General features: G+C 37.8%; 1 protein-coding gene across 1 annotated transcript in view; it reads right to left on the bottom strand.

Moving 5' to 3' along the window:
• Window positions 1-13,237, bottom strand: part of LOC139762831 (N-acetylated-alpha-linked acidic dipeptidase 2-like) — a 28,281-nt gene extending 15,044 nt beyond the window's left edge. Inside the window, exons 1-7 of the mRNA XM_071687985.1 lie at window positions 13,071-13,237; window positions 8,651-8,769; window positions 7,317-7,418; window positions 5,980-6,136; window positions 5,271-5,391; window positions 3,074-3,219; window positions 1,671-1,860 (exon numbers count right to left, since the gene is read on the bottom strand). Of these exons, the coding sequence (XP_071544086.1) occupies window positions 1,671-1,860; window positions 3,074-3,219; window positions 5,271-5,391; window positions 5,980-6,136; window positions 7,317-7,418; window positions 8,651-8,769; window positions 13,071-13,076 (841 nt within the window). The 5' untranslated portion in view covers window positions 13,077-13,237. The remainder of the gene's footprint in view (window positions 1-1,670; window positions 1,861-3,073; window positions 3,220-5,270; window positions 5,392-5,979; window positions 6,137-7,316; window positions 7,419-8,650; window positions 8,770-13,070) is intronic.
• Between the last annotated feature and the right edge of the window lie 12,295 nt (window positions 13,238-25,532).

Genomic DNA, 25,532 nt, shown 5'->3' with positions numbered 1-25,532 from the left:
CACCAAATGTTTCAAACATGGTACTGTACACAAAAACATTTGCACAAAGGTTTCAAGCATGGGACTGTACACCAAGGTAACCAGCCAAAGGTTCTAAATAGGAATAGTAACCAAAACATCTATCTACAGGTACTAAATATAGAAGTATACACCATGGTATCTAAGAGGTTCCAGAAATAGGAGTGCAAACCAAGGTCTCAAACATAAAAGTGTATACCCTGGAGGTTTCAAATATGAGGCCACTTAAGATATGCCTTTATCTAAGTTATTCTTCTTCATTTTACAAGCTAAACTGAATAATTCTACCTGCAGAAAGTCAGTCTTGTCTGTTTTTGGATTGTGTACCTGTGAGCATCTGTATAATTACCTATTCTTACATAAAGGGGGAGAGTTATATAATCATGGGGCCCCATTTGAACCTATCTCTTCCATCATATAATATTCTTAAGCTTCTTAGCTCAATCCACTTGTCTCCTACTATACTGGAAAAACTTCCTTCATATCCTTACATATCTCTTGATTTGCTCTCTTGTAAACTGATTCCATTCTGATTAAAAAAAAAGTGTGAAACACTTACTACAGGTCTTACTTTACATACAAGACTATTCTTTTCAGGTGCCATCTGCATTACATAATTATCACTCCTTATTTCATCTGGGACCGATTTCATCTGTACATCAAGTTTTCTTTTAAATGTTTCTACAGTTGTTTCATGAATGTTTCTTATTTCTCCTGACAATATACTGAAAAATCGTTCTAGCTTCCTGGCTAGGATGTCATATATTTTTGTCTGATTCATTTTCAATGTGTTTCATGATATTCTTGAAGACTTAATAATTCTGTATCTAATCTGTTAAAAGGGTTTCAGGTTTACTACATTTTCTTTTATACTTCCATTTTGATGCCATGCAAAGATTATCATATATCTTTCTCTTCTCTTTTCTAAGCTATATAGGTACTGTTCTTTCAGCCTTTCATAGTACGTCCATATATTCTGTCACCCTGATTGTGCTTGCGAAGTGCTTCTGAGTTCTCTCTATTATGTTTATCTCTTAAATTGTTTTGTTAGTGATCATACAAGTCAACAATATTCAATTTTGCTTTTTACTTCTCACGTATTCCCTGTGTGTCGTAGAAGGCGACTAAAAGGGGAGGGAGCGGGTGGCTGGAAATCCTCCCCTTTCTTTTTTTTTTTTTTTAATTTTCCAAAAGAAGGAACAGAGAACGGGGTCAGGTGAGGATATTCCCTCTAAGGCCCAGTTCTCTGTTCTTAACGCTACCTCGCTAACGCGGGAAATGGCAAATAGTATGAAAAAAAAAAAAAAAATATATACATCAAATATTCTTATCTTTAGGTTGCTAATTCTTGTAGAGAAAGGTATAAGAATCATACCACTCATCACTTGACTTAATAGTGCTTGCTTCTCAATATGCTCTCTAAAATCTAGTTTCTCATTTATGATGACACCTAATTCCTTTAGATTTGGCCCACGTTTTATCAATTTCCCTGTTGGGCCTTTCTATGGCACTACTAGTAGATTTTTCCTAGACCCATAACCTATTTGCTCAAATTTAGCTTCATGAAATTCAATGAGGTTCACTTCTTCTCATTTGCAAACTGTGTCTAAGTCTTTTTTGCATAACCAAATCAGTTTCTAATCTAGAGGTACCTGTGGAGGGCCAACCAGGGGTGAGGGGGTCTCCGTCGCCCATGAAAGTTGTGCCTCGCTGTATGCCTGACCCTGGCAACCACCACGTGTTGGGGTACACCTTCTGTGGCTCTACACCCTCTTGTGCCACATCCTCTGGGTCCGAAAACAGAATCACTCCCTTTGCTCCACGCTCTTGGGCATGCGCAAGCTGTAAGAAAACACAAACCAAGGTAAGAGATGACTTACTGACTTGTAATGAGATTACCTATTGATAACACTGAGGCTCTTCATTTCTGTCACTTAATGATAACTTACAACCTTAAATGATCATCCTGTATCTTCTTGAACAAGTCAATCCTTTTGATGTTCGTGACATTTGATAGAAGGTTATTCAAGTGTTCAATGATCCTATTTGAGCATAAGAACATAAGAAGTGAGGACACTTGAAGCTTTAGTATTCTAAATGATTCTGTTGTACCAGTCACAACATTAGCTTTTGTAATTGGAAGTTTTAGTTCCTTTCCGAATATGAGTTTTCACATTTCCACATAAGCCCTGATATTAATATTACTGCCTTTTTCTTCATTCATCTAAGCCCATCTTAGTCCTTTTAATAATCTAGAACTAGACTATACTCAAAATGAGATCTCTTCAGAGAGTTGTTATGCCATTGGGGTTTCTTATGTCATGTAATGCAGTTTTCTAGTGATGTATCCTAATACTGCTTTTTTTTTAAAGGCATTCAAATTGTGCTTAGCAGTTTTCAGATTGCACTTACAAATATAACTCCAAGGTTCTTCTCATTTTGAATCTCTGCAAATGCATTTTCCGAATGCTTTGTATATGTATGCAGTATTTTGCTTTTATCCCTAGAATGAAATACTGTACGTCTGTCTGCACTGAAAAGTGGCAACCTTTACTCCCACCAGACAATTTATCTACACTATTTTGAAAACTTTTATGATTATTATCCTATATCATTTCATAAGATGTGGCCACATGAAACCATGGAGTGTCTGTGTGGCCCGGCTGTAGACAGTTCTGTGGATCTAGTGCACTGCACATGATTGATAGAAAATGGATGTAAGAAAGTAGGGCCTTACTTTATCTGTTCCTGGTCTTATCTTGCTCATGCCGTAAGTGACAAATAATTATTAAAAGAAGGAATCCCGTACCCTAGTTCTGTAACATCATCACATACAGACTTTCATTATCAAAACTTAATTCTGTTATGCATATATGATAAGTCTCTCAAGATATCTAATTATCATAACAGACTAACCTCTTGATTACAAACATTTCCAAAATGTAGCCCACAACTACAGAGTACTTCATTCAATCATTTGCTGATATTATTAAGCTAAAAGGAAAAAGCATTCTTAACTGAGATACACAAGGAGCTGGAGAAGTACTTAACTTACCTTGTTGCCTCTGAAGATCTTCCCATAACGAGCGATGACGATGGATCCTGAAACATTAACACCAAACTCTTCCAGCTTGTCAAAGTCCTCCACACGGCCATAGTTAACATATATGACACCCATACCCTTAGCTGATGACACATCACCTGAAAATGTGGGATTCCAATCATCTACTGTATGACATATTTTACAAGTTATCCACGCTACATTCTGGGAGTGGGAGGGATCCAAAAGAGTAAAAAAAGTCTATCAAATATCTCCAGGTTAAATTTATCTGCTGTCAACAAATCTAAGTAAAATCTGTGCACACCTTTGATGGTGTTTTCTTGTTAAAAATAAAACAGAAAAAATGCATGCTTTCCTGCTTGAAGGAGTGATGTCTCTAGCATGTCACAGAAGGTAACAAAGAGAGGGTGGGAGCTAGAGGGATGGAAATCCTCCTCTTATGTACCAACTGTACTAACTGGCATGTTAGACATAAATTAATTTTCAATTGTAAAAATCATATTTTCATTAAACTGTATTGAACAACAATATGTACAGCATGAAGTGAAAAACTATTGCTGAAGGTCTCTCATCCTAGTCTACCATCTATTAGATGCATATTTTTCACATGTCAAATCATTTACACCTGCACTGGAAATCTTGAGGTGAAACAGTCTCAGTCACTAACTTCAGCCATTAGCAGATGTCATAAGACAATGGTCCCTTACAACATCTGTGCTGATACAAGAACAGCTAGCCCACTATCCAAAGTCTTGGTATACTCCTTGGAGGATTCACAGCAACCTCATCCAAAAATACAAATACAGCATCACATGACAACTCTAACACTGGAGGAAACTTACATCTGCATCATTTAGTGCCTTCTTAATTAGCGGTGAGCCAGCAGCAATACCAGAATTGGAGCCTGACACGTGGTTCTACATGCTACATATGAGTGTTGAGCCAAAAGCTCTAACAATATGAGAGCCTGACATATGGTTCCCTATGCCATGTGGCACAGCGTCAGCAACAGGAGTAGTAACGATCCTGACAAGTCATTCCCTGTTCTATGTGGGGGTGGTGAATTGGCAACAGGATTGGTACCTGATACTTACAAGTTACTCCCTATGCTATGTGGGAGTGGCGACTTAGTAACAGTGCCAGTACCAGAGCCTGATGCATAGTTCCCTCTGCTATGTGGATGTGGTGAGCCAGCAGTAATGCATGAGCTTGATATGAGCCTGCAGTAGTATTTGATCTTCAAGTGAAGTTTCCTATGCTAGCTGTGGGAAAGGCAAGCCAGAAGTGGTACTGGAGACTGACATGAGGTTCCCTAAGCTACACAGGATGGGAACATCTGCAGTAATACTGGAGCTATGGAAGGGCATGCCAGTAGCAGTACTAGAGCTTGTAGGAGGAGTGACTCGGCAGTATTACTGGACCCTGACTCATGGATCCCTATGCTATGTGGGGAGGAGCTAGTTAACAGTGGTACTACAGCTTGATGTGAGGTTTCCTGTACTACAAGGATGGGGTGAGCCAGCTGTAGTAGTGGAGCTTATCATGAAGTTCCTTATGCTAAGTGGGAGGGGTATGCAAGCAGGAGTACTGGGGCTTGACATGATGCTCCCTGTGTTATGTGGGAGGGGTAAGCTAGCAGTAGTAAAGGGACTTGACACAGTTCCGTATGCTGTGTGGGAAGGGTTAGCCAGTAGCACTACAAAGACAACTTGTCACCGGTGTCACAGATGGACAGCTAATGGTCATATACTCTTCCCATGTTCTTATCATAATAGAAAACTACCTTTCTAGGTCTTTCTTTCTTTCGTACTGTTCGCCATTTCCCGCGATAGCGAGGTAGCGTTAAGAACAGAGGACTGGGCCTTCGAGGGAATATCCTCACCTGGCCCCCTTCTCTGTTCCTTCTTTTGGAAAATTGAAAAAAACTAGAGGGGAGGATTTCCAGCCACCCGCTCCCTCCCCTTTTAGTCGCCTTCTACGACACGCAGGGAATACGTGGGAAGTATTCTTTCTCCCCTACCCCTAGGGATAATAGGTGCATTTAATAATAAATGTACTGACAGTCACTTACCCCAACTGGTATCCACCTGCCCCAAATGGTACTGATACCTCCCTGTCCAAGCTAATATTAGTACCAGCTTGCCCCAGCTGGTACTGAAACCCACCTTTGCCAGCTGGTACTGACACCCACCTGCAGGGGCGTAGCCACTGAAGGCATGAACAAAATTTGGGTCATCATCATCAGCCTGGAGAGGCTTCTCACTGTAGGCGCTTGTGAAAACAATGGTTCCTGTGCCATCTTGCAGTGTCACCTGCAGCCAATGAATCATTATCATCCTCACTTCACTCTTACATACTGTTTAAAAAGCCAAGCTTTTCAATTACATATGATTAACAAATGAAAAGTTTTGAACCTATATAATTCAACATCATAAACAGCAAAATTAAAGTGTACTGATACATGACAGCCTGGGCTGTCTCCATGCAGAAATAGGTGGTGTGACTGAAGAGTTTACTTACTTTCAACAAGACAAAACCTCCAAAATCATCTACAGTGACTGTACACTCACAGGAGGGCAATTGACAAAGATCACATGGTGATGATAATCTTTATCAAAAGTGCTAATGGTACTTTCCACTTCTCATGCTATTACTGTATCACATTTATGATATTTTCAATAGAGTTCTGAACTTAAAAATATGGTTCACATTTGGTACTTTTATGGTGTTTGTTGTGGAGACAATAACCAGGTTGTGGTGTATAAGGGGGGACAGTCACCAGTTTGTGGTAAGTGGGAAAGACACTTCTAGGGTGCAGTGTGTATGGGTAGACACTCACAAGGTTGGGTGTGTATGGGGAAGTACTGGTCAAGTTGTGGTGTGTTTGGGAAGACACTTACCAGGTTGGGATTGTTGAAGTCAGGTCGGGAGAGCAGAAGGTTGTAAGGGACGAGGTCAGCTGTGTCAAAGCCTGCCTGCAGGAACCTCTCCTGCACCAATCTTGCTAGCTCATCATCCCTTGGGGTCCCTGCTAGGTGAGGCTTCCTTGTCAGCTCCCTACAACACAATAACATCCACTATGAGTCACATCACAAGAGCTTTTATGACAACAGTACTCCATCAAGTACTATATGAAAGCAACTTGGGCAACATCTACATCTGTAACACTTGAAACATCTACCACAACAACTGCCTCACCACCCACAACATGGCTACAACACTTGTAACAGCTAACACTACTGCCACACCGACAGTGGCTACAAAAACTGTAACATATACCACCACACCAACAAACAATCATGTGCTCATGACTTATACCTTTGTAATTTACTACTTTGTACTGCTACTTTACATATATTGTCATGTAATCTACTTCTTGTCATATTATACATCATGTTATTGAAAAGTCTAAATCTTGCAATTTTAGTCCACACCCTGTGAAAGGATAATCTAAACCTTGTAATGTTAGTTTACACCCTGTGATTGGATAGTTTAGTTAGTTTACACCTTGTAATGTAAATGCAGACCCTGTAATGCTAATCTACACCTCATGATTGGAAGGTCAGTTCACACCTTGGGATTGGAGAGTTTACATACTGTGTTCAGACAGGTTTCATTATCTGAACTCTGTGTATAAAATGCTACCATGATGACAGTGTGAATTGGAATGATGTGGTATACCGGGGTCGACGTGCTGTCAATGGATTGAACCAGGGCATGTGAAGCGTCTGGGGTAAACCATGGAAAGTTTTGTGGGGCCTGGATGTGGAAAGGGAGCTGTGGTTTCGGTGCATTATTGCATGACAGCTAGAGACTGGGTGTGAACGAATGTGTGGCCCTTGTTGTCTTTTCCTAGCGTTACCTCGCTTACATGTGGGGGGAGGGGGTTGTCATTTCATGTGTGGCGGGGTGGCGACGGGAATGAATAAGGGCAGAAAGTATGAATTATGTACATGTGTATATATGTATATGTCTGTGTATGTATATATATATATATGTATACATTGAGATGTATAGGTATGTATATGTGCGTGTGTGGACGTGTATGTATATACATGTGTATGTGGGTGGGTAGGGCCATTCTTTTGTCTGTTTCCTTGCGCTACCTTGCTAACGCGGGAGACACCGACAAAGTATAATAAATATAAATGAATAATATATAACAACGTAAAATGTAGACTAAAAATTTTGAGTAAGATGAGCAATGCAGGAGAAACAATTGGGACTATTTCCTTACTTGAGGTTGTTCCTGAGGTTGTCCGTGTTGACAAGGTCGATAATTCGCTGGTTAAGATGCTCCTCCTGAACCCACTTGTCAGCCACCAGCTTCTCCATCATGCTGAGGGTAGGAACCATGGTGGTGGTCAGAGGTATAAAGGGACATATTGTCGAATGACAGTCACAGGTGATCGTAACACGATCACTGTACCGTTGACTGAAAGTCACAGGTCTTTGAAACAGGGACACTTTTCATTGACTGACAGTCACTGGTCAGTGATACAAGGATACCAACCAGAGAGTGATGTTCACTGGTATACTGGCAATATTGCCTGACAATACATAGTGATTCTGCAACTATCACTGGCTCATAATGAATGCATACTAGTTAAGGAACAGAATTTAGGCTGGAATCAAATGCTGACTGGTTATAATAAGGATTGCTTCTACTAATACTACTACTGTTACCATTATCTTAAATCATTATAACTATCATTACCATAATATATACATATATATACCTATATAAATGAATTGGGACAATGTGGTAAACCAGTCCGGAGAGGAAGGGGCAAATGCTAGTCACTGTGGGGATGCGGAATGTGTCAAACAGGAATATTTTCCTACAGTGTCGTGAATTTCTGGTTTCCAGTTGCTTTTATCAAATTTTCTCACCAAACCTTTTGCTTCATCAGGTATATCTATCCTGAACTAAACCCACATGTAACTTAACTAACTCTCTTCATGCAACTCATCCATGTACAGATCCCCAAGGGAAATCCCCCCACCTGGAGACCTAACAAGTTTGAACTTTGACTTCTACTGGCTACAGCATCACCTACGAATTTCATAGGCCTGTGGCAGTCGGCCCACAGCCAACCCAGCTGTTTGTCCTGCTCTCAGGGTAGTCGTATCGAGTTTCTATCCCGCTTAGAGGGTTATCTAGTGGCTGTGGGACCCTCATAACAGGGGTTCTCAGGCTGTATAATAATAGTAACAACAGCATCAATAATAACAAACATTTCTACAACTGTTCCGACAACAAATGTTCATCATGAACACACGAACATCAAGGAGGTCACTTTAACATTGATGTGAAAAAGTGGGGAAATAGAAAACAAAATGCGAGTGTGAGTAATTGTGTACATGAAGCAAGAGAAAAAAGTGACTTGAAATAAGAACTGGTGATTGGCAGTACACCATGTGACCTGGACTGACCCCAGGTCATAAGGACTCGAGAAATTTGGCTCATACATTGACAATTACTATTCAGAGTTTGGCTTAAATGTTATAAAATGACTCCTAGGTGACTTTACAAGTAATTCTGGTGTAGAACAAATGACCAAAACTGACCTGATTTTTTCCTGGTCTTGGCTGGTGATGGTCTGGGTGCCAAAGTGTCCAATCAGACCACCAATCAGAAGCCCAAATGCCGCTGCCAACGCTGCCACCACAACATGTTGTGACACCATCTGAAACACCATCATGACATGGTAATCTACACTGCCACCACGACATGTTGTGACACCATCTGAAACACCATCATAACATGATAACCTACACTGCCACCACAACATGTTGTGACACCATCTGAAACACCATCATGACATGGTAATCTACACTGCCACCACAACATGTTGTGACACCATCTGAAACACCATCATGACATGGTAATCTACACTGCCACCACAACATGTTGTGACACCATCTGAAACACCATCATAACATGATAACTTACACTGCCACCACAACATGTTGTGACACCATCTGAAACACCATCATAACATGATAACTTACACTGCCACCACAACATATGACACCATCTGAAACACCATCATAACATGATAACTTACACTGCCACCACAACATGTTGTGACACCATCTGAAACACCATCATAACATGATAACCTACACTGCCACCACAACATGTTGTGACACCATCTGAAACACCATCATAACATGATAACCTACACTGCCACCACAACATGTTGTGACACCATCTGAAACACCATCATAACATGATAACCTACACTGCCACCACAACATGTTGTGACACCATCTGAAACACCATCATAACATGATAACCTACACTGCCACCACAACATGTTGTGACACCATCTGAAACACCATCATAACATGATAACCTACACTGCCACCACAACATGTGACACCATAACATGGTGATCTACAGTGACAACATGCCACCTGGGAAGCCAACAAACACACTGACCACACAGACGGGAGCATAAAGACAACAGTATTGGGTATTAATGAGTGAAATGTGAATATGAAATGATGGTGTAAGCAATGTTAGAGAGAGAGAGAGAGAGAGAGAGAGAGAGAGAGAGAGAGAGAGAGAGAGAGAGAGAGAGAGAGAGAGAGAGAGAGAGAGAGAGAGAGAGATGGGGATAAAACAGTGAGGGAGAAGGAGGCACAGACATGAAAGAGAGGAAGACATGATCCATGATGTCCAGGTACATACTAATAGGCCATGTTACAAACACCTCACGTATACAACATAACAGTAAACCAACAATATATCTATATCTAACGATATAAAAATACTCTAAATAAACACTCGACTTAGGTACATTGTCATACTCTCCCCCCCACACACAACTCCCCCCTCTCCTCTCCCAGCTCCCCCAGATCAAGGCCGTGCTAACTAGTTCTCCCACCTTCCCCCACCACAATATATAGCCAGATAAAACATATCTTTATATACGTAAATAACATCTACATTCTCATTTCTCAGTGCGATTTCCCGGAATGATATTCATCCACCGAGCTGTACTACACGTGAGCTTCCACACCCATGTCATTTCTATCTTACTTTGAAGACTAGTTTTAGTCAGCAAATGTTTATGCTTGTGAAAGTTAGGCTTATATGAGATCAAGGTTATCTAGCTTTCATTTCACATGCATTTGCTAAAGCTTATGAGATGGTTATCTGGCCTTTACGATCATCGACTATTGGGGGTCATAAACTGTCCAACAATATACACCTGCCATATGTACAGAGAGAGAGAGAGAGAGAGAGAGAGAGAGAGAGAGAGAGAGAGAGAGAGAGAGAGAGAGAGAGAGAGAGAGAGAGAGAGAGAGTATTACGAATTAGCTTATGATGGTGTTCAAAAGACTTAACTACCCTAGCCTAATACACCAATTTCATGTCACTCTCGTAAAGAAAGGAACAATATTCTATGAGAATTTTAGTTATCTTTACCTTCGCCACTGGCTCCATCCCTAGCCCACAACACAAACACAACAACCATCCCATTACAACCAAAGGATGAACCATTTTGTAACATGAAGGACAAAGTAAGAAAGATTTTTCCCCGGTGCACAACACCAGGTACAACGCAATAACTAATAACTATCATTTTCCTCTATATTTCCCCAAGTAGGACACCATCATTGGGTAATTCTTAATGCTAGTTGGCGAAGGAGAAGTAGTAAGGGAGAATCACCATGAAGAACCCACTCATCTGTGGCCTTTACAACTCTTCCCGCTCTCTAGCCCCCAGGTTATAACAATCCAGTTTTTACAAGACCAAAAAAAAAAAAAAGATGTTTCCATATTGCTTGTTGACCGGAGCTACGTTTGTGGCTCAGAGTCTGCTAAGTAACTATGCCAATTATTTTTTTTTTTTGGCCATCTTTCACATTGTTGTTAGGCCGCTCCTACAATCTCCTTTTCCCTAACGAGCTATAATGAGTCGTCTTCTTCTTATCTTACAACACCTGCTTGTGTTGCATCCAGGTCTCTCTTTTCACTAACGTCTTAAGTGTGTCGTCCAACGCTGTTGTACTATTAACCACTGTGTACTGAATACTAAGTATTACCTGTTTAATGATTTGAATATCAATACCCACTGTAGGTATACTTCATCCCTGCTACAGTACACCCACTGTAGGTATACCTCACCCCTGCTATAGTACACCCACTGTAGGTATACCTCACCCCTGCTACAGTACACCCACTGTAGGTATACTTCACCCCTGCTACAGTACACCCACTGTAGGTATACTTCACCCCTGCTACAGTACACCCACTGTAGGTATACCTCACCCCTGCTATAGTACACCCACTGTAGGTATACCTCACCCCTGCTACAGTACACCCACTGTAGGTATACTTCACCTCTGCTACAGTACACCCACTGTAGGTATACCTCACCCCTGCTATAGTACACCCACTGTAGGTATACTTCACCTCTGCTACAGTACACCCACTGTAGGTATACCTCACCTCTGCTACAGTACACCCACTGTAGGTATACCTCACCCCTGCTATAGTACACCCACTGTAGGTATACCTCACCCCTGCTATAGTACACCCACTGTAGGTATACCTCACCCCTGCTATAGTACACCCACTGTAGGTATACTTCACCCCTGCTACAGTACACCCACTGTAGGTATACTTCATCCCTGCTACAGTACACCCACTGTAGGTATACCTCACCCCTGCTACAGTACACCCACTGTAGGTATACTTCACCCCTGCTATAGTACACCCACTGTAGGTATACCTCACCCCTGCTATAGTACACCCACTGTAGGTATACTTCACCCCTGGTATAGTACACCCACTGTAGGTATACCTCACCCCTGCTACAGTACACCCACTGTAGGTATACTTCACCTCTGCTATAGTACACCCACTGTAGGTATACTTCACCCCTGGTATAGTACACCCACTGTAGGTATACTTCACCCCTGCTATAGTACACCCACTGTAGGTATACCTCACCCCTGCTACAGTACACCCACTGTAGGTATACCTCACCCCTGCTATAGTACACCCACTGTAGGTATACTTCACCCCTGCACCAGTACACCCACTGTAGGTATACCTCACCCCTGCTACAGTACACCCACTGTACACACACACGTGCACGGCTCATTACATGCAAGCACACATACACACACACACACACACGTACACGGATCATTACACGCAAGCGCTGAATCAACCTATAAGTTTATGAAATTATACCATCCAATAATCAACTTGGTAAATAACATGAGGCTCATTGCTAACAACAACCTTGGAATACTGTCAATGCTTACAAGATTGTAATGATGAACATATAAAACCACCTCAGGGCAATTTAGTAATGAGCCATTTGATGGAAATCCACAAGTCATTTGCTTATGTCATCACCTTAAGTGAACTCCTAACCTTAAAAATGGAATTTCTTAAACAAGCAACAGTAGGAACAGTTATCATAAAGCAAAGATTCACTTCTACAATTTCTTCTACATTATATAAATGACAAAAATAGGGTGAACAAGGTATACTTCAGTCAGTAAAGTATGTAAGTACCAAATGACATGGTTAGTGTGTGTGATGCTATCGTCATCTGTGGGTCGTTAGCGACAACCAACCCCCTAAACAGGGGAATTCCTGTCGTATTCCACAGTTGTCTTGGTTGATAACAATGGCTTAAGGTGTTCAGTAATGTTCTTATTTTGTTATGCTTTAACTACGTCTGGTGCTGAACACACACACACACACACACACACACACACACGAGGATATCAGTACAATTCTAACACCAAACAACCAATTGGTAGGCTGGGTACATGCCAAGAGGTGGTGTAAACAAGGCAAGGAGCCCTTAAGGCGATAATCACAATGGCCAGGTAAGGGGACCTCTGGTCACGTACTCATGTCGTCACATAATGAAGCTACGACTTGAAGGTCTCCATTTGGAGTACCAAAATTTTTTCTACTTTCTCAAAGAACATTTTTTTTGTTTAAGCTCACCTTCATTCAGTTGGCGATCTATCAAAACCCAGAGCCGGAAGGGTACGTCGCCGTGGCACCTGGTTGACTTGAGAAGTGACACGGATGAGAGAACTACGAGGAATTGTAGGAATTGAAGGAGATTTCCAGGAGGTGCGTCCTCTCCCCTTTACGTCATGGGACCGAATGACCACAATGTTACACACGGCCTTTACCTACGACCGAGACAAAGGTTACAAGATAGCGCTAGATTATATGTATATACCTACATTTTATTTCATGTAAATCAAAAGAATTACAATCTTTCTTGATATAGATTTTAAGGTAAGAATATAATACCTGTAACAGGTGGGTTGATCAATGATAAATCTTGAGTTGTATGGTATAAATTATCATTTCAAAGTCGGCGTTATCATTTCAGCAGCCGATATTTCCATGAAACATCTGTTGCCCAAATACAAATAAAAGTAAGAGAGAAAACTGTAATGATAATCAGCATCATGTTTAATTATGAATCTCATCAACAGATGGCCCTAATAATCAAGAATGAACATCTGTTTATCTCCTATAGATGACCAATCTGACAATATCGAGTACAGATTGTGAGCCAACGGTGCGAGTTTCAGCCATGCCAGCTGAGCCAGGCATCATATGTACACCAGCGAGGGAGACATCTTTCTTTAACTGTATCCTCCATAACAAGACATAGTGGATATATATAAAGATTCGCCCCAAACCATTGGATTCCAAACATTTGGATATGACGATGTAATTCATCAAACTTACTGCGACCTTTACCTAAATAAGGTACCATATTCATGATCGAGTACGGATCAAATCCAGAAACACAGGTAACTTGAGGGAATTAAAGTATCTAGATATAGAAAACAGATCTGTAACATTAATGCCTTACAGAATAACTACGTGTGAAAATCGTTAATCCATCTATCTATGGCTAGTATCCAAGTATAAGTTCAGATCTGCCAAATAGTGCAGGTATTTCGCCAATCATACAAGTTTGTATAAGCAAAAGTATTCTGTCATAACAGACTTGTTTTAATGCTAAGTGGGAAAACTGGCCAAGTGGTCCTATGGTTATAATTCAAGGTCACGAAGATGAATATATGAATCAGGAAACAGGATATAGGATGCAAATTTTATATTATATCAGATCTTAATCCAAGAAAAATGCGACTTTAGGGTAGATACTGGAGGGCAGGTGTCTCATCTCGTTAGGGCTGTGTCTTTAAGTGGTCTCTTGAAATTCTACTGATCCTAACAGTTGTTAGGACAAGAGTCCAGATAACTACCAATCAAAGCTAACTTCCTCGTATACTAGTTGCCATTGTCCCCTGAAGCAGACACAACTTAGGGTAACTTATTGGAAGAGACGTCAAACTGAACTCAGTGATTCATAGTCATGGCCATCATTAATATTTTTGTAGTTACTCATTCTTACGTTAACCTTATTCACTTTGATTATACATTAGTTACGTTGGTGGATATATTCTCCTTTTCGATTAGTCCATAATGACCTTCCTACCCCTATCCTTTACACTGAGGGAATACAATTAGTCTCATTATGCACCTTCACGTAATCACGTAACATAATCAGACTTTGTATAATGAAAACGTGATGAGCTACAGAGATTTTACTATACAGACGTTTGTTGAAGTCACTATTATTGAAAATGGGAACAGTATGATGTTATTACAGAAAACGGTGTTTAATTTGGTTTGTCTAAGATATCTAACTTTAACTTTCTTTACAATATTTCAGAGATATGTAACCAAGAAAACTTAATATTTGAAGAAAACATGAAAAACAACGATAATACTGGGATTGCTAAGTTACATATGAGAACGTTGTCAAACACAATTCTAGACTTCCTTAATATTGAAAAATACATAATTTACGTGGAAACAGCGATAAAAAAAATAAAATGTAATAATTATTTCTTTTACACGGACGTACAGGACGACAAATGACAGGAAACGACTTTCCGTGCCAATAGGAAAAAAACCTGCTTTCAGGACTTTTCGGAAGCTAATTTATTTTGATATCATTGAACAGGAAACCGTAATAATTATTTAGATTACACTGTTCTTACTTACGGGCCAAACTGTGAAACATTGTCGGCTCAATGGGTCACCCGCCAACCTATTATGTCTGTCCCTAAATAATCATAACCCGACCCCATTTCCCTTTCACTAATATTTATCAAACTTCCACTGACGATATCCTAAAGTTCAGCAAACCTCATTAACTAACGCGTACTGCGCGGCCACTGTTAAATCAATATTTCATAGCTTGTATACAAAATTTCCAATCCTCTTTTTAACCTTATTCCTATTCTCATCAATTTTGATTCAGATGATGATCTTGTCTTACACTTCGTCTACATTTTCAAAATGTTCTTCACCATTAATATCATGTCCTTTCTTCTACTATGTAATCTCGGTCACTGGACCATACTTCAAAAAACCATTCAACATGCTCAACAATCTACTGCTATCGTCATGCTGCAAGCCAGTAACTACAAAATGGCACACATATATAAAATTCCGTATTATTACTCATTCCTTTACAACAACAAATAATACTCCGTGTTAGCATAAACCAAATGAAGTCAGCCATCAATGATGTTTGTCATAAAAGCTCCACAATAATCTATCAGTAACCTCATAACTAAAGATACATTAAAGAAATTAAATCTATTGGCTCGTGGAGGAGGTTTAGACCCTATGGTCCGATTGTTTGGGGCTCTGAAAACATGGGGATCCCACTTTTTTAAAATCATAAGTGCCCCATAGCCTGGAAGGGACCCGAAAATGAGAGGATACGACTTTCTCTAAATTATCCCAAGGCCTGACATCCATTTAAATCATCCTACAACCCGATAGTCTAAGAGGGCCATAAAAATGAGAAAATGCAACCTTTCTTACATTATCCCAAAACCTGATAGCTTGAAAGAACCCTGAAATTGAGGCTCTGCCTTTCCTTACATAATCTCAGAGCCCAATAACCTGAGATGACACTGAAAATGAGAAGATCCGTCTATTTTTTGAAATCTTCTCAGGGCCCAAGAGCCTAGGAGAGCCATGGAAATGAGTAGAACTGACTTTCCTTAAACTATCCCAGGGCCTGACAGCCAGGAAGGTCTCCCTAAAATATGAGGAACCAGCTTTCCTTACATTGTCCCATGACCCAATAGCCTGAGTGGGCCCTAAAGATGAGGATCCGTCTTTCCTTAAATCATCACAGGGTTCAAAAGCCCTGGAGTGCCCTGAAAATGAGAGGAGCTGACTTTACTCTAAATTGTCAGAGTCTGATTGCATAGGAAGATCCTGAGAGGATCCGGTAGCCTGTGAGACCCTAAAAATGAGACATCTGACTTATTGAATTATATAAGGGTCCAACAGCTTGGGAGAGCCCTGAAAATGAGAGCATCTGAGTTCTTTGAATTACATCAAGGTCCAATTACCTGAGAGAACCCCTAAAATGAGAGGGTCTAACTTTTCTCAAATTATCCTGGGACCCAGTAGTCAGGAAAGGACCTGGGTATGAAAGGATCAGCCTTTCTTTAAATTTCCTCAGTGTTCAATAGCCTGGAGGGCTCACAAAATTAAAGGATCTGACTTTCTTCAAATTACCTCATGACTTGATAGCTTAGGAAAGACCTGAAAATGATAAACTTTCAATTACTCTAGGTCCTAATAGCCTGGATGGGCCTTGAAGAGGAGGATCCAAATTTTTTTTTAATTACCTCAAGACCTGATAGCCTGGGATGGCTCTAAAAGTCCGAGTATCCAACTTTGAATTAACTTGGGGCTTAATAATAAGGGTGGATTCTAAAATGACAGAATCAAACTTTCTTTAAATCACCTTGGGGCCAAATAGCCTGGGACGGCCCCAAAATTGAGAGAATCCTGAAAAAGAGGGAATACAACTTTCTTTAAATCATCCCAGGGCCTTATAACCTAGAAATGCCCTAAACTTGAAAGGAACAGAATTTCCCTGAAAAAAACCCTAAAAACGAGAAGATAAAACTTTCTATAGATTAACAGTGCTTTCATGATTTCCCCCTGGCAGGTTACAGAGTTTCAGTAATTATCATAACATATCCTATACTCTCTATACTGTATATAGTTTCATTACATTCTTAAAGAGCTGCCAAGGGAGAAGGGGGATAAATATCTTGGTCCTTGGGTCCCTAAATCCCTAGTGTCCCCCAAATTAAAAAGTGCCCTGTACTATGGACTGAAATGTAAATCAGGGATATGCTTTGTACAGTATGAATACAGCAACCAAGAATCATGAAAAGTTCGTGACTTAAAGGACTTTAGTATGGTACTTTTAGATATGTGTGATTGCTATTTGTTTATGTGGAGAGAATTTTACTATAGTGTTAACTTGTCTCATACCTTTGTATATATGTACCATATCTACTCCTATGTGTGAATGCAAACACACTCACACACACAAGCACAACCCTAGCCTTTGCTAGGTACTTATTCTGTTGACCAACCCCTAAAAGAGGATGAACCGTTGGGTGTACTGCTGCGACCACGATTCAAACCTTTGTGGGTTTGATCCAAAGCAGTCCTTGATACGTGACAATCAGTAACATTAACCATTACACTACAGAGGTGTGTGTGTGATATCAAGAAATCCAATGATCTGGTCAAAATACATAAAAGCTTTACATACATAAAATTGGTTATATCATAAAATGCATAAAATACTCTTTTTATAGGATATGGCATGAGGACTTATTATCTATAATGATAATATCATTCATTGTCATATATAATCAAATGAAAACACTTCTGATTTACATACCTACGAAGGTTTGATCGAAGGTGGCCTTGCATGCGTGACAGTCAGTAACGTTAACTGCTACACTACAGAGGTTCTTGTGCGAGTATGTGTCAACATGCACAAGTGATACCAAAAATCCAAAGATCTGGTCAAAATAATTAAAGAAAATTTTACATAAATAGATTTCTAATATGACAAATTGCAAATATACTGCTTTTTTATGGAATATGTCATTAGCACTACCTTTTTAGAGATGATATCATTTACTGTCATATCATACAACTATAAGGGAAAATATAGTACATAAATATATTTCCTTTTTGTAATACATACTCAAAGCTGTTTAGAAAATTAAATATTCAGTGGAAAAATTATTCTTTATTACATTTAATACAAATACAGTACAACTGGGCAAGAATTTCACACTAGATACATGATATTACATTCACCAGTACAGTATATCAGTCAAATTGCATGTAGTATGTCTCAGGTAACAGATCCAGGGGGATTTTAATGACCTGCAAGAGTCTTTTCTTTCTTTCTTTCATACTATTCGCCATTTCCCGCATTAGCGAGGTAGCGTTAAGAACAGTGGACTGGGCCTTTGAGGGAATATCCTCACCTGGCCCCCTTCTCTGTTCCTTCTTTTGGAAAATTAAGAAAAAAAAAAAACCTGCAAGAATCACTTTTAACAAAACTAAATACAGTACTTTTTTCAAATACAAAAATGATCACAAAAGTCATTTAAACTAGCTATCAATCTACCACTGGTCCTGTGGGCATTACACCTAAGCTGTACTATTAATTTTGTTATTGGTCATATTTTGAATCTTGGAACAATGACAAGGATATTGCAATCAGAAGACACAAGTATCTAGTGAATTTCAGCATCTGTAAGCAGGGGAAATCCTTCTAACTGCAATGAGGAAAGCAAGGAATGTTTTCATATGGTATTATCACCAACATAATTATCTATCACAGTTATTTGGTGTGGAGGGCATGTATTCTGTGTCTGATATCTGTGTTTTACAACTTATGCTCTGATATTTGTCTACAATATGTTATCAAAATTCCAGTCTTATAAATAAACTTAATAACCATTTGATTGTAAAACTGCAGCATGGCATTTGAGTACAAGTTTAGATAACCTAATCACAGAGAACCTATAAAAACAATTGAAAATACATTTAAAACTGAGTGTGCTGTTAAATATGAAAAATATGTCATTGTATCTGTAGAAGTAGCAGTTTTGAAAGCAGCAATATACACCATAGCTTAAATGAATTTCATAACAGCCAAAATGTCAGTGATTCATTCAAATAGCTCACTACATAAATCTCATCAAAGGTTGCCTACTTTTTGGGTAATATATGAACTCTACTCATGTTACTCTAATCTTGTCATTCATTATGTTCGTTGTACAACCTTAATTATCATTTCAATGTCTTTGGCATTATTATGCACTACTTACACTAGTGGTAACATAAAGTTTGAGCATTCTTTGTTATCTACTCATTATCCTTAATGTTACCATAAAAAAGAAAAAAATGTTTTTCAGTATTTCAGTTTTCCCTAAAACTTAATCCTATTAAGGCAAAAGTTTCAGTTTAAAGTTATACTCTTTAAGTTTGCTATAGGCACAAAGCAATTATGGACATATTTGTTGCTTAGAGAGCTGCTTTGAAAAAAAGGGAAAAGTCACAGTAAAATCAAATTAAACATAACACTTTCAAATGTACACAAACTCACCGAATTCTAATATTGTATCAATAGCAGGGTCCTATTTGGCCTGTAAAACCACTAATTACACAGTCGACTGAGGACTGTTCTAGTGTGGTATACTGCAACAGAATGAAATAATCTGAAGGATAAATCAGAGATGAAACAAATTCATGCGGTAATCACACTTGGGGCGGAAGGGAGTGATTTTACCTTAGCATTGGTATACTGACTCTTACTGATTTCACCTGAAACTGTTATAGAAAAATTTTAGTTTTTTCTTTGCAAACTTGCATCAGCAATTGATTACAGAAAATATATGAAAATTGATAGAAATGATCAATGTTGACTGGTTGATCCACAACAAAATACAACAGTCACATAATTGTTGCTTTAAATATAGAACTGAAATGGAAATCACAGTTTTGGAAACTATCACTTTTGTCCCTGCCAAAATAGATGGCTTTCAACCAACTTCTTTTGATGCACTAAGTCTAAAGCTTTCAACATATACAATTTAGAGAAAAACTATACAGATACATGGAAATAATAACCTAAAACAATCTTGAACCAACGATCAAAATATCAGACACTCATATCTTTGTCCCACAGGAATGGAATGAAAACCTTCAAATAATGTTATGAGGGGAAGTGCGATCATGTAAGTGGTAGTACCTAGTAACAATCTATGAAAATAATTCCGCAAAATAAATTCCACCAATATACAGTTAGTGTCATCATGTACATGCTTTTTATGAAACAAATTAGTTCACTCTATATTTTCTGTGACAACATTTCTGCTGAAATCAGTCTGTTTATCAAAGCTCTGGAAAAAGTTTGAATTTCAAATAAAATTATTGATATATGCCAAGAATTTACGTCTTTACACTATCTGCCATAATAACATGTAGGGCAACCTAAAAATTGGAGCATCCTTCCATCTTCAATAAGACCAGTGAGATAATAATTAGGAAAGGAAAGTAGCCAAGTCAAGCATGAAAGAGGTACCTATAGTTTACTGACAGGTGAAGCAGGCTGTCGAAAAATCATCATAGAAAAATGTCAATATCAATCTGCTGAAAACTAGGATATGGAGAATAAATTCTTCAAAATAAACTATAAAATAAATCTGATTTATTTTCATTCTTTATTTCTTCTAATGCTAAATCTCTTAAATCTTAAATACAAAATTTCCTACTGCTAAAAAAATCCAGAGAATGCATGACCCTGGACTTCTTTACCAAAATCCTTTGGTTCAGCCTGAATATCCAACCCTCTTCAAAAAAAATAATTTATATATAAAATCTTATTTTTTCAAGATATGTGTTTACAGACCTCACCTGTGAGAGGAAACTCACATGAGTAAAAAGCTATCTCCAACAAGGCTGCATCATTGTCAGAAGATGGGCCTTCTTGCCCTAAAGGAGTTAACCTTATCCTCTTTCCACTTGGAGTGCAGCCTTGAAGCTGGTGGAGCCACATAAAAAAAAAAAACAACCTTAGAGTTATGTAAAATTAATAATGATAATCATGATAAAACTATAGTACAACAGGTGTATCTTTCTTGGCTCCTTATATGAAAAGATTTCAAGAAATATTATACTGATCTTTCTTATCAAAACACCATTCTTAGGAAAATATTAAATACCTTTTGTCAGGTGGAATAAGTGATGTTCACATCACAATATATTTCATACACACACAGAGACACACAAACACATAAATCATTTGTACCCTAAAATACAATTACATATAGGCATACCAGTTTCTGAAACAGGAGATTACACAATCTTCTCAGTGGTAGAAGTTCATGAGAACTCTTGAAATATGGAAGCTCTATGTGAAAATCTTTAACATCTACCATCAATAAATTAAGCAAGTTTAACCCTTTTAGAAGGACTAGAATTAAAACAACAGGATCAAAACTGAAATCACCTGACACAAGACAAGAAAATACATTCTGAGAAGGATAATGAACAAGAAGGCTCCTAATGAAAAGTTACACAAAAATCTAATCATGCCTGTTTTGTCTATCTTTATAATCACTGTAAAGATATAATTTCCTGTTAGGATACTGTCTACACAGTAGGGCAGCAACTACCTTGGTGAGAAATGTTAACCACTACAGTGTACAAGAGATGAGTATAATCAACTCTGAAAATGACAGAAAATTCCATTCAAAATCACTTGTGCATCATCACACTGCAGTGTTTGTCATACCATGCATGCTCGTTTTTCAATAAAACATATGAATGACTAGTGTTCATGCCTGTGGCTTGGGCGAGACTTCAGTGTTTTCAAAAGAGATACGCAAAATGATACATTTTCCAGTTAAACCCAAAACCGAGTGAACCTTTCTTACCTAGAAAGTGCTACCCTATAAAAGTGGGATGCAGCAAAAAGCAATATACAATCCTTAACATTACCGAGTGTAATCATTTTCTAATGCACTGTTCTAAAGCCAAGTAAGAAAGAAGTGCATGATTAGGCTTAAAGTTCAGTACCTTGCTCCTTAAACTGAAACATAATATCAAGAAAACTTCATGGTAATATAATACTAATATTAATAATACTACTACTAATAATAATGATTACAATAATAATAATAATAATAATAATAATAATAATAATAATAATAATAATAATGATAATAATAACAATAATAATATTAATAATGATAATAATAATAATAATAATAATAATAATAATAATAATAATAATAATAATAATAATGTAACATTTCAATTAATACCTATTTCAGAACATTCTCCATTTATGACTGAAAGGAAGAACATACAAACAAATAAACAAGCTTGGACATTAAATCTTTCAAGTTAGGATAAACAGCTACTTATAGTGTTCAGTTTCAGAAGTAACATATCTTAAACAGTATGCAATATTGTCATAATAACATTAAGCAAAGAAATACTAAGCTATGCACTTAGTTATCTGAGTAAGACATTATGACAAACATCACATATGATCATTGACTGAAAAACATCCATGTTGACCATCCAGAGTCTTTTCTTGTAATAAAAGACAAGTAATTTGTATGGAAGACATGGCAATGTCAGTACTATTGAATTAAAAGGTGAATAACATACCATAACTAAGACTGAAAACTTACCTAAGAATAATCATCTTGAAAACAGTTTTTGTTACTTACTGACACTTAATAACATTACATCTCATTTCCTTCAAAAAATTATTAAAATAGGACAACGTACTGCAGATTAATCTTATCCTGAAAATAACAACTGGTACTTACTAATATTAGGTTATGTCCTACTTCCCTACTGAAAAACAATCAAAATTCCTTATCACCCACTGTAACTGAGCAAAGATGAAAGTTTAAAATCTCCAATTCTAGTTATCCTTCATCTTGCCACCTCCATTAGTCATTCCCCTTGGGACCAATAAAATCTGCAAACCTCAGGTACAAATTAACAAGGAAATGACTGATAGATGTGTTAAGCCATTAAACTGACATTCCAAATGATATAATGATACTGAAAGCCAATGGAAAAGCAAATTTCCAAGTGAGCTTCCTCTTGAATTCTAATATCAGAATCATTTAAATCTTTGATTTGCTTAGGATATTTTTTATCCATTTTTCTAATCTTCTTTTGAAGGTTTCTGTTCGTGATCCAAGAGGGTTTCTTCTTTTCACTTGGCAGTAAAATTATAAGATCTCTAATTTGCTTTCACTGTGCTTTCATATATTTTTGCTTGATGTTTTAGCTTGCCCCAAAGTATCCCTGCTGACTTAACTACTCTGTTTCTTCCATACCGCTTAGTTTTTACTTCATGCACATTACCTTCAATTCCTTCAATTTGTTGCCATTAATATACAGTCATGTATCTTTATCTTCTTCCTTACATTACACAATTCAAGTTCTTTTAACCTTTTATGATAGTTCATGTGTTTTCTACCTCAATGCTTCAGTAACGTCTCAAATCTATTGATTTTTGTTTGACACAGCAGTATTCAATTTACTACTGATATATAGAGTACACTGAAAACTGTCATCATCAGCTTTCCATCTTTCATGGTGAACAATTTAAAAGCACAAGTTGAGATAAGTAGATATCATGAAGTCTGGAGGAGCGAGGGGTGTGTTTCTGACCAGGAGTTACCAGCAAGAAAGACTAAGCAGAGAAGCATAAGGACTACGAAACCTACTGAAATGATGTTCTCTAATTTTTCCTTCAATACTTAAGACTCCATTCAACTGTAATAAACAGAGAGAACTCAATTGCAAGATGCATATAAAATTCAGAATTTGACAGAAAATACAAACTGTGCATTTCCAGCATAACTGTGACCATATGGTAGTAGTCAGTAATCTTAAATGGCAACTAAAAGAATGGAATTTGAAAAAACTTCCTGCAAAGTCTGATTTGAACATGCATGATAATTTCCTTATCTATATTTCTGGCTCTACCATCAACTTAATTTTCCCTCATCACTCTGATTACTTAGTCACTTATCAAATCACTGGATGTGACTGCACCTCCTATCACAGGGCTGTCTTTGCCACACCAACAAACCAATGAAGATAAAGGTGGAAAGTGTGTACCAGAAAGTTATAGGTGAGGAAAGCTGGCAGACATTACTTGGAACTTGATGCTACAAATGAATAGCTCTTGTATATGGTGATCTTAGAAGTCAAGCACCTGCCTTTATTGATGAACATCCAAGCCCTTCATTACAAATGTATACCCTATCAAAAAATTGTGATTAAGCAGAAACAGTCAAAGGTAAGTACAGAGCTTAGTTACACTGTTAATGATATTCGTATGAATTTAAACAAGGTAACCTTGTGCCAAATAGAAAAGGTTCAATGCTGGTGATTTTGCTCTGGTATATGATACAGAAGCAATATTGGCTCCAAATACCAGCGAGGCCATAGTTAAGGAACATTAGGGACACTCGCTACATGAGGCTATCTCTCCTTTGAAAAGACATGACAGAACTGTGGTGACCAGCTATTAAGGATAAAGCCAAGCCATTAGCTTCAAACTCTGCAGAAAATATTTTAAAGTTCCAGACCAGTAGGAATGTCAAGTGAAAATGCCACCATTTATTGTGTTTCAGCTACCTGTTGTACTTATATGACTATGAAGGTATGTCACATAAGCTGTTAGGAGCGATGGATATTTTATTGGATTAGCTGAACTTTTACATTAGGGTTCAGCTGTGTCAGCTAGAAAAGATTGTTTATCAAGAATCCTTTAACTTCTGAATGCAGAAAATGACATCATGCTTAATTAGTGCACTTTTGCATAATACACTAGAGAAATAAAAAATACAGTAAAAAAATATCTATGTAATAAGATTAAAATCAGTGGGGAATACACAGTTAAACTAACTCAGCCATTACAATTAAGATAAAAGACACACAAGACCTGTGATTAAGTGCAACAAGCAAACTTTGAAACTATACTATTCGAAATCTCATAAAAACTAATATGTAAACCAACATCAAGTTAGCTTTCATGATAAGCCTTGTAATATGCCCTTTCTTTGATATTCTTGGTTGACAGATCACTTTGGTAAAATTCTTAAAATATTCTATGCGGAAACTTTGATGAAATTGAATTTTGCAAATGTATGGTTAAAATTCAGGAATTTAGCCATGATTTCTTCCACATTTTCCTTTTCTATTGCTTTAATTTTTCATTTTCATCTTTTTCACATCAACATGAGATGGATCAAGTGCATAAAAAAGAGATAGAGTCTGTAGAGACAAATTCAACCAATTTCTACATAAACCTATAGCATGGATACCTTTTGGAATATCCCTTTTAGAGCTGAACTGATAATATCATATAATCTCCTATGAAACAATAAAACAGCATATCTAAACATTCAAAACCTATCTATAATCACAATTATACATAGCTTATGATCACTAATTTAGATTTTTAAAATAACACCT

This window comes from Panulirus ornatus, chromosome 45 (genome assembly GCF_036320965.1).
Source record: "Panulirus ornatus isolate Po-2019 chromosome 45, ASM3632096v1, whole genome shotgun sequence".
NCBI lineage: Eukaryota > Metazoa > Arthropoda > Malacostraca > Decapoda > Palinuridae > Panulirus > Panulirus ornatus.
This window is presented reverse-complemented; position numbering and strand designations above follow the sequence as displayed.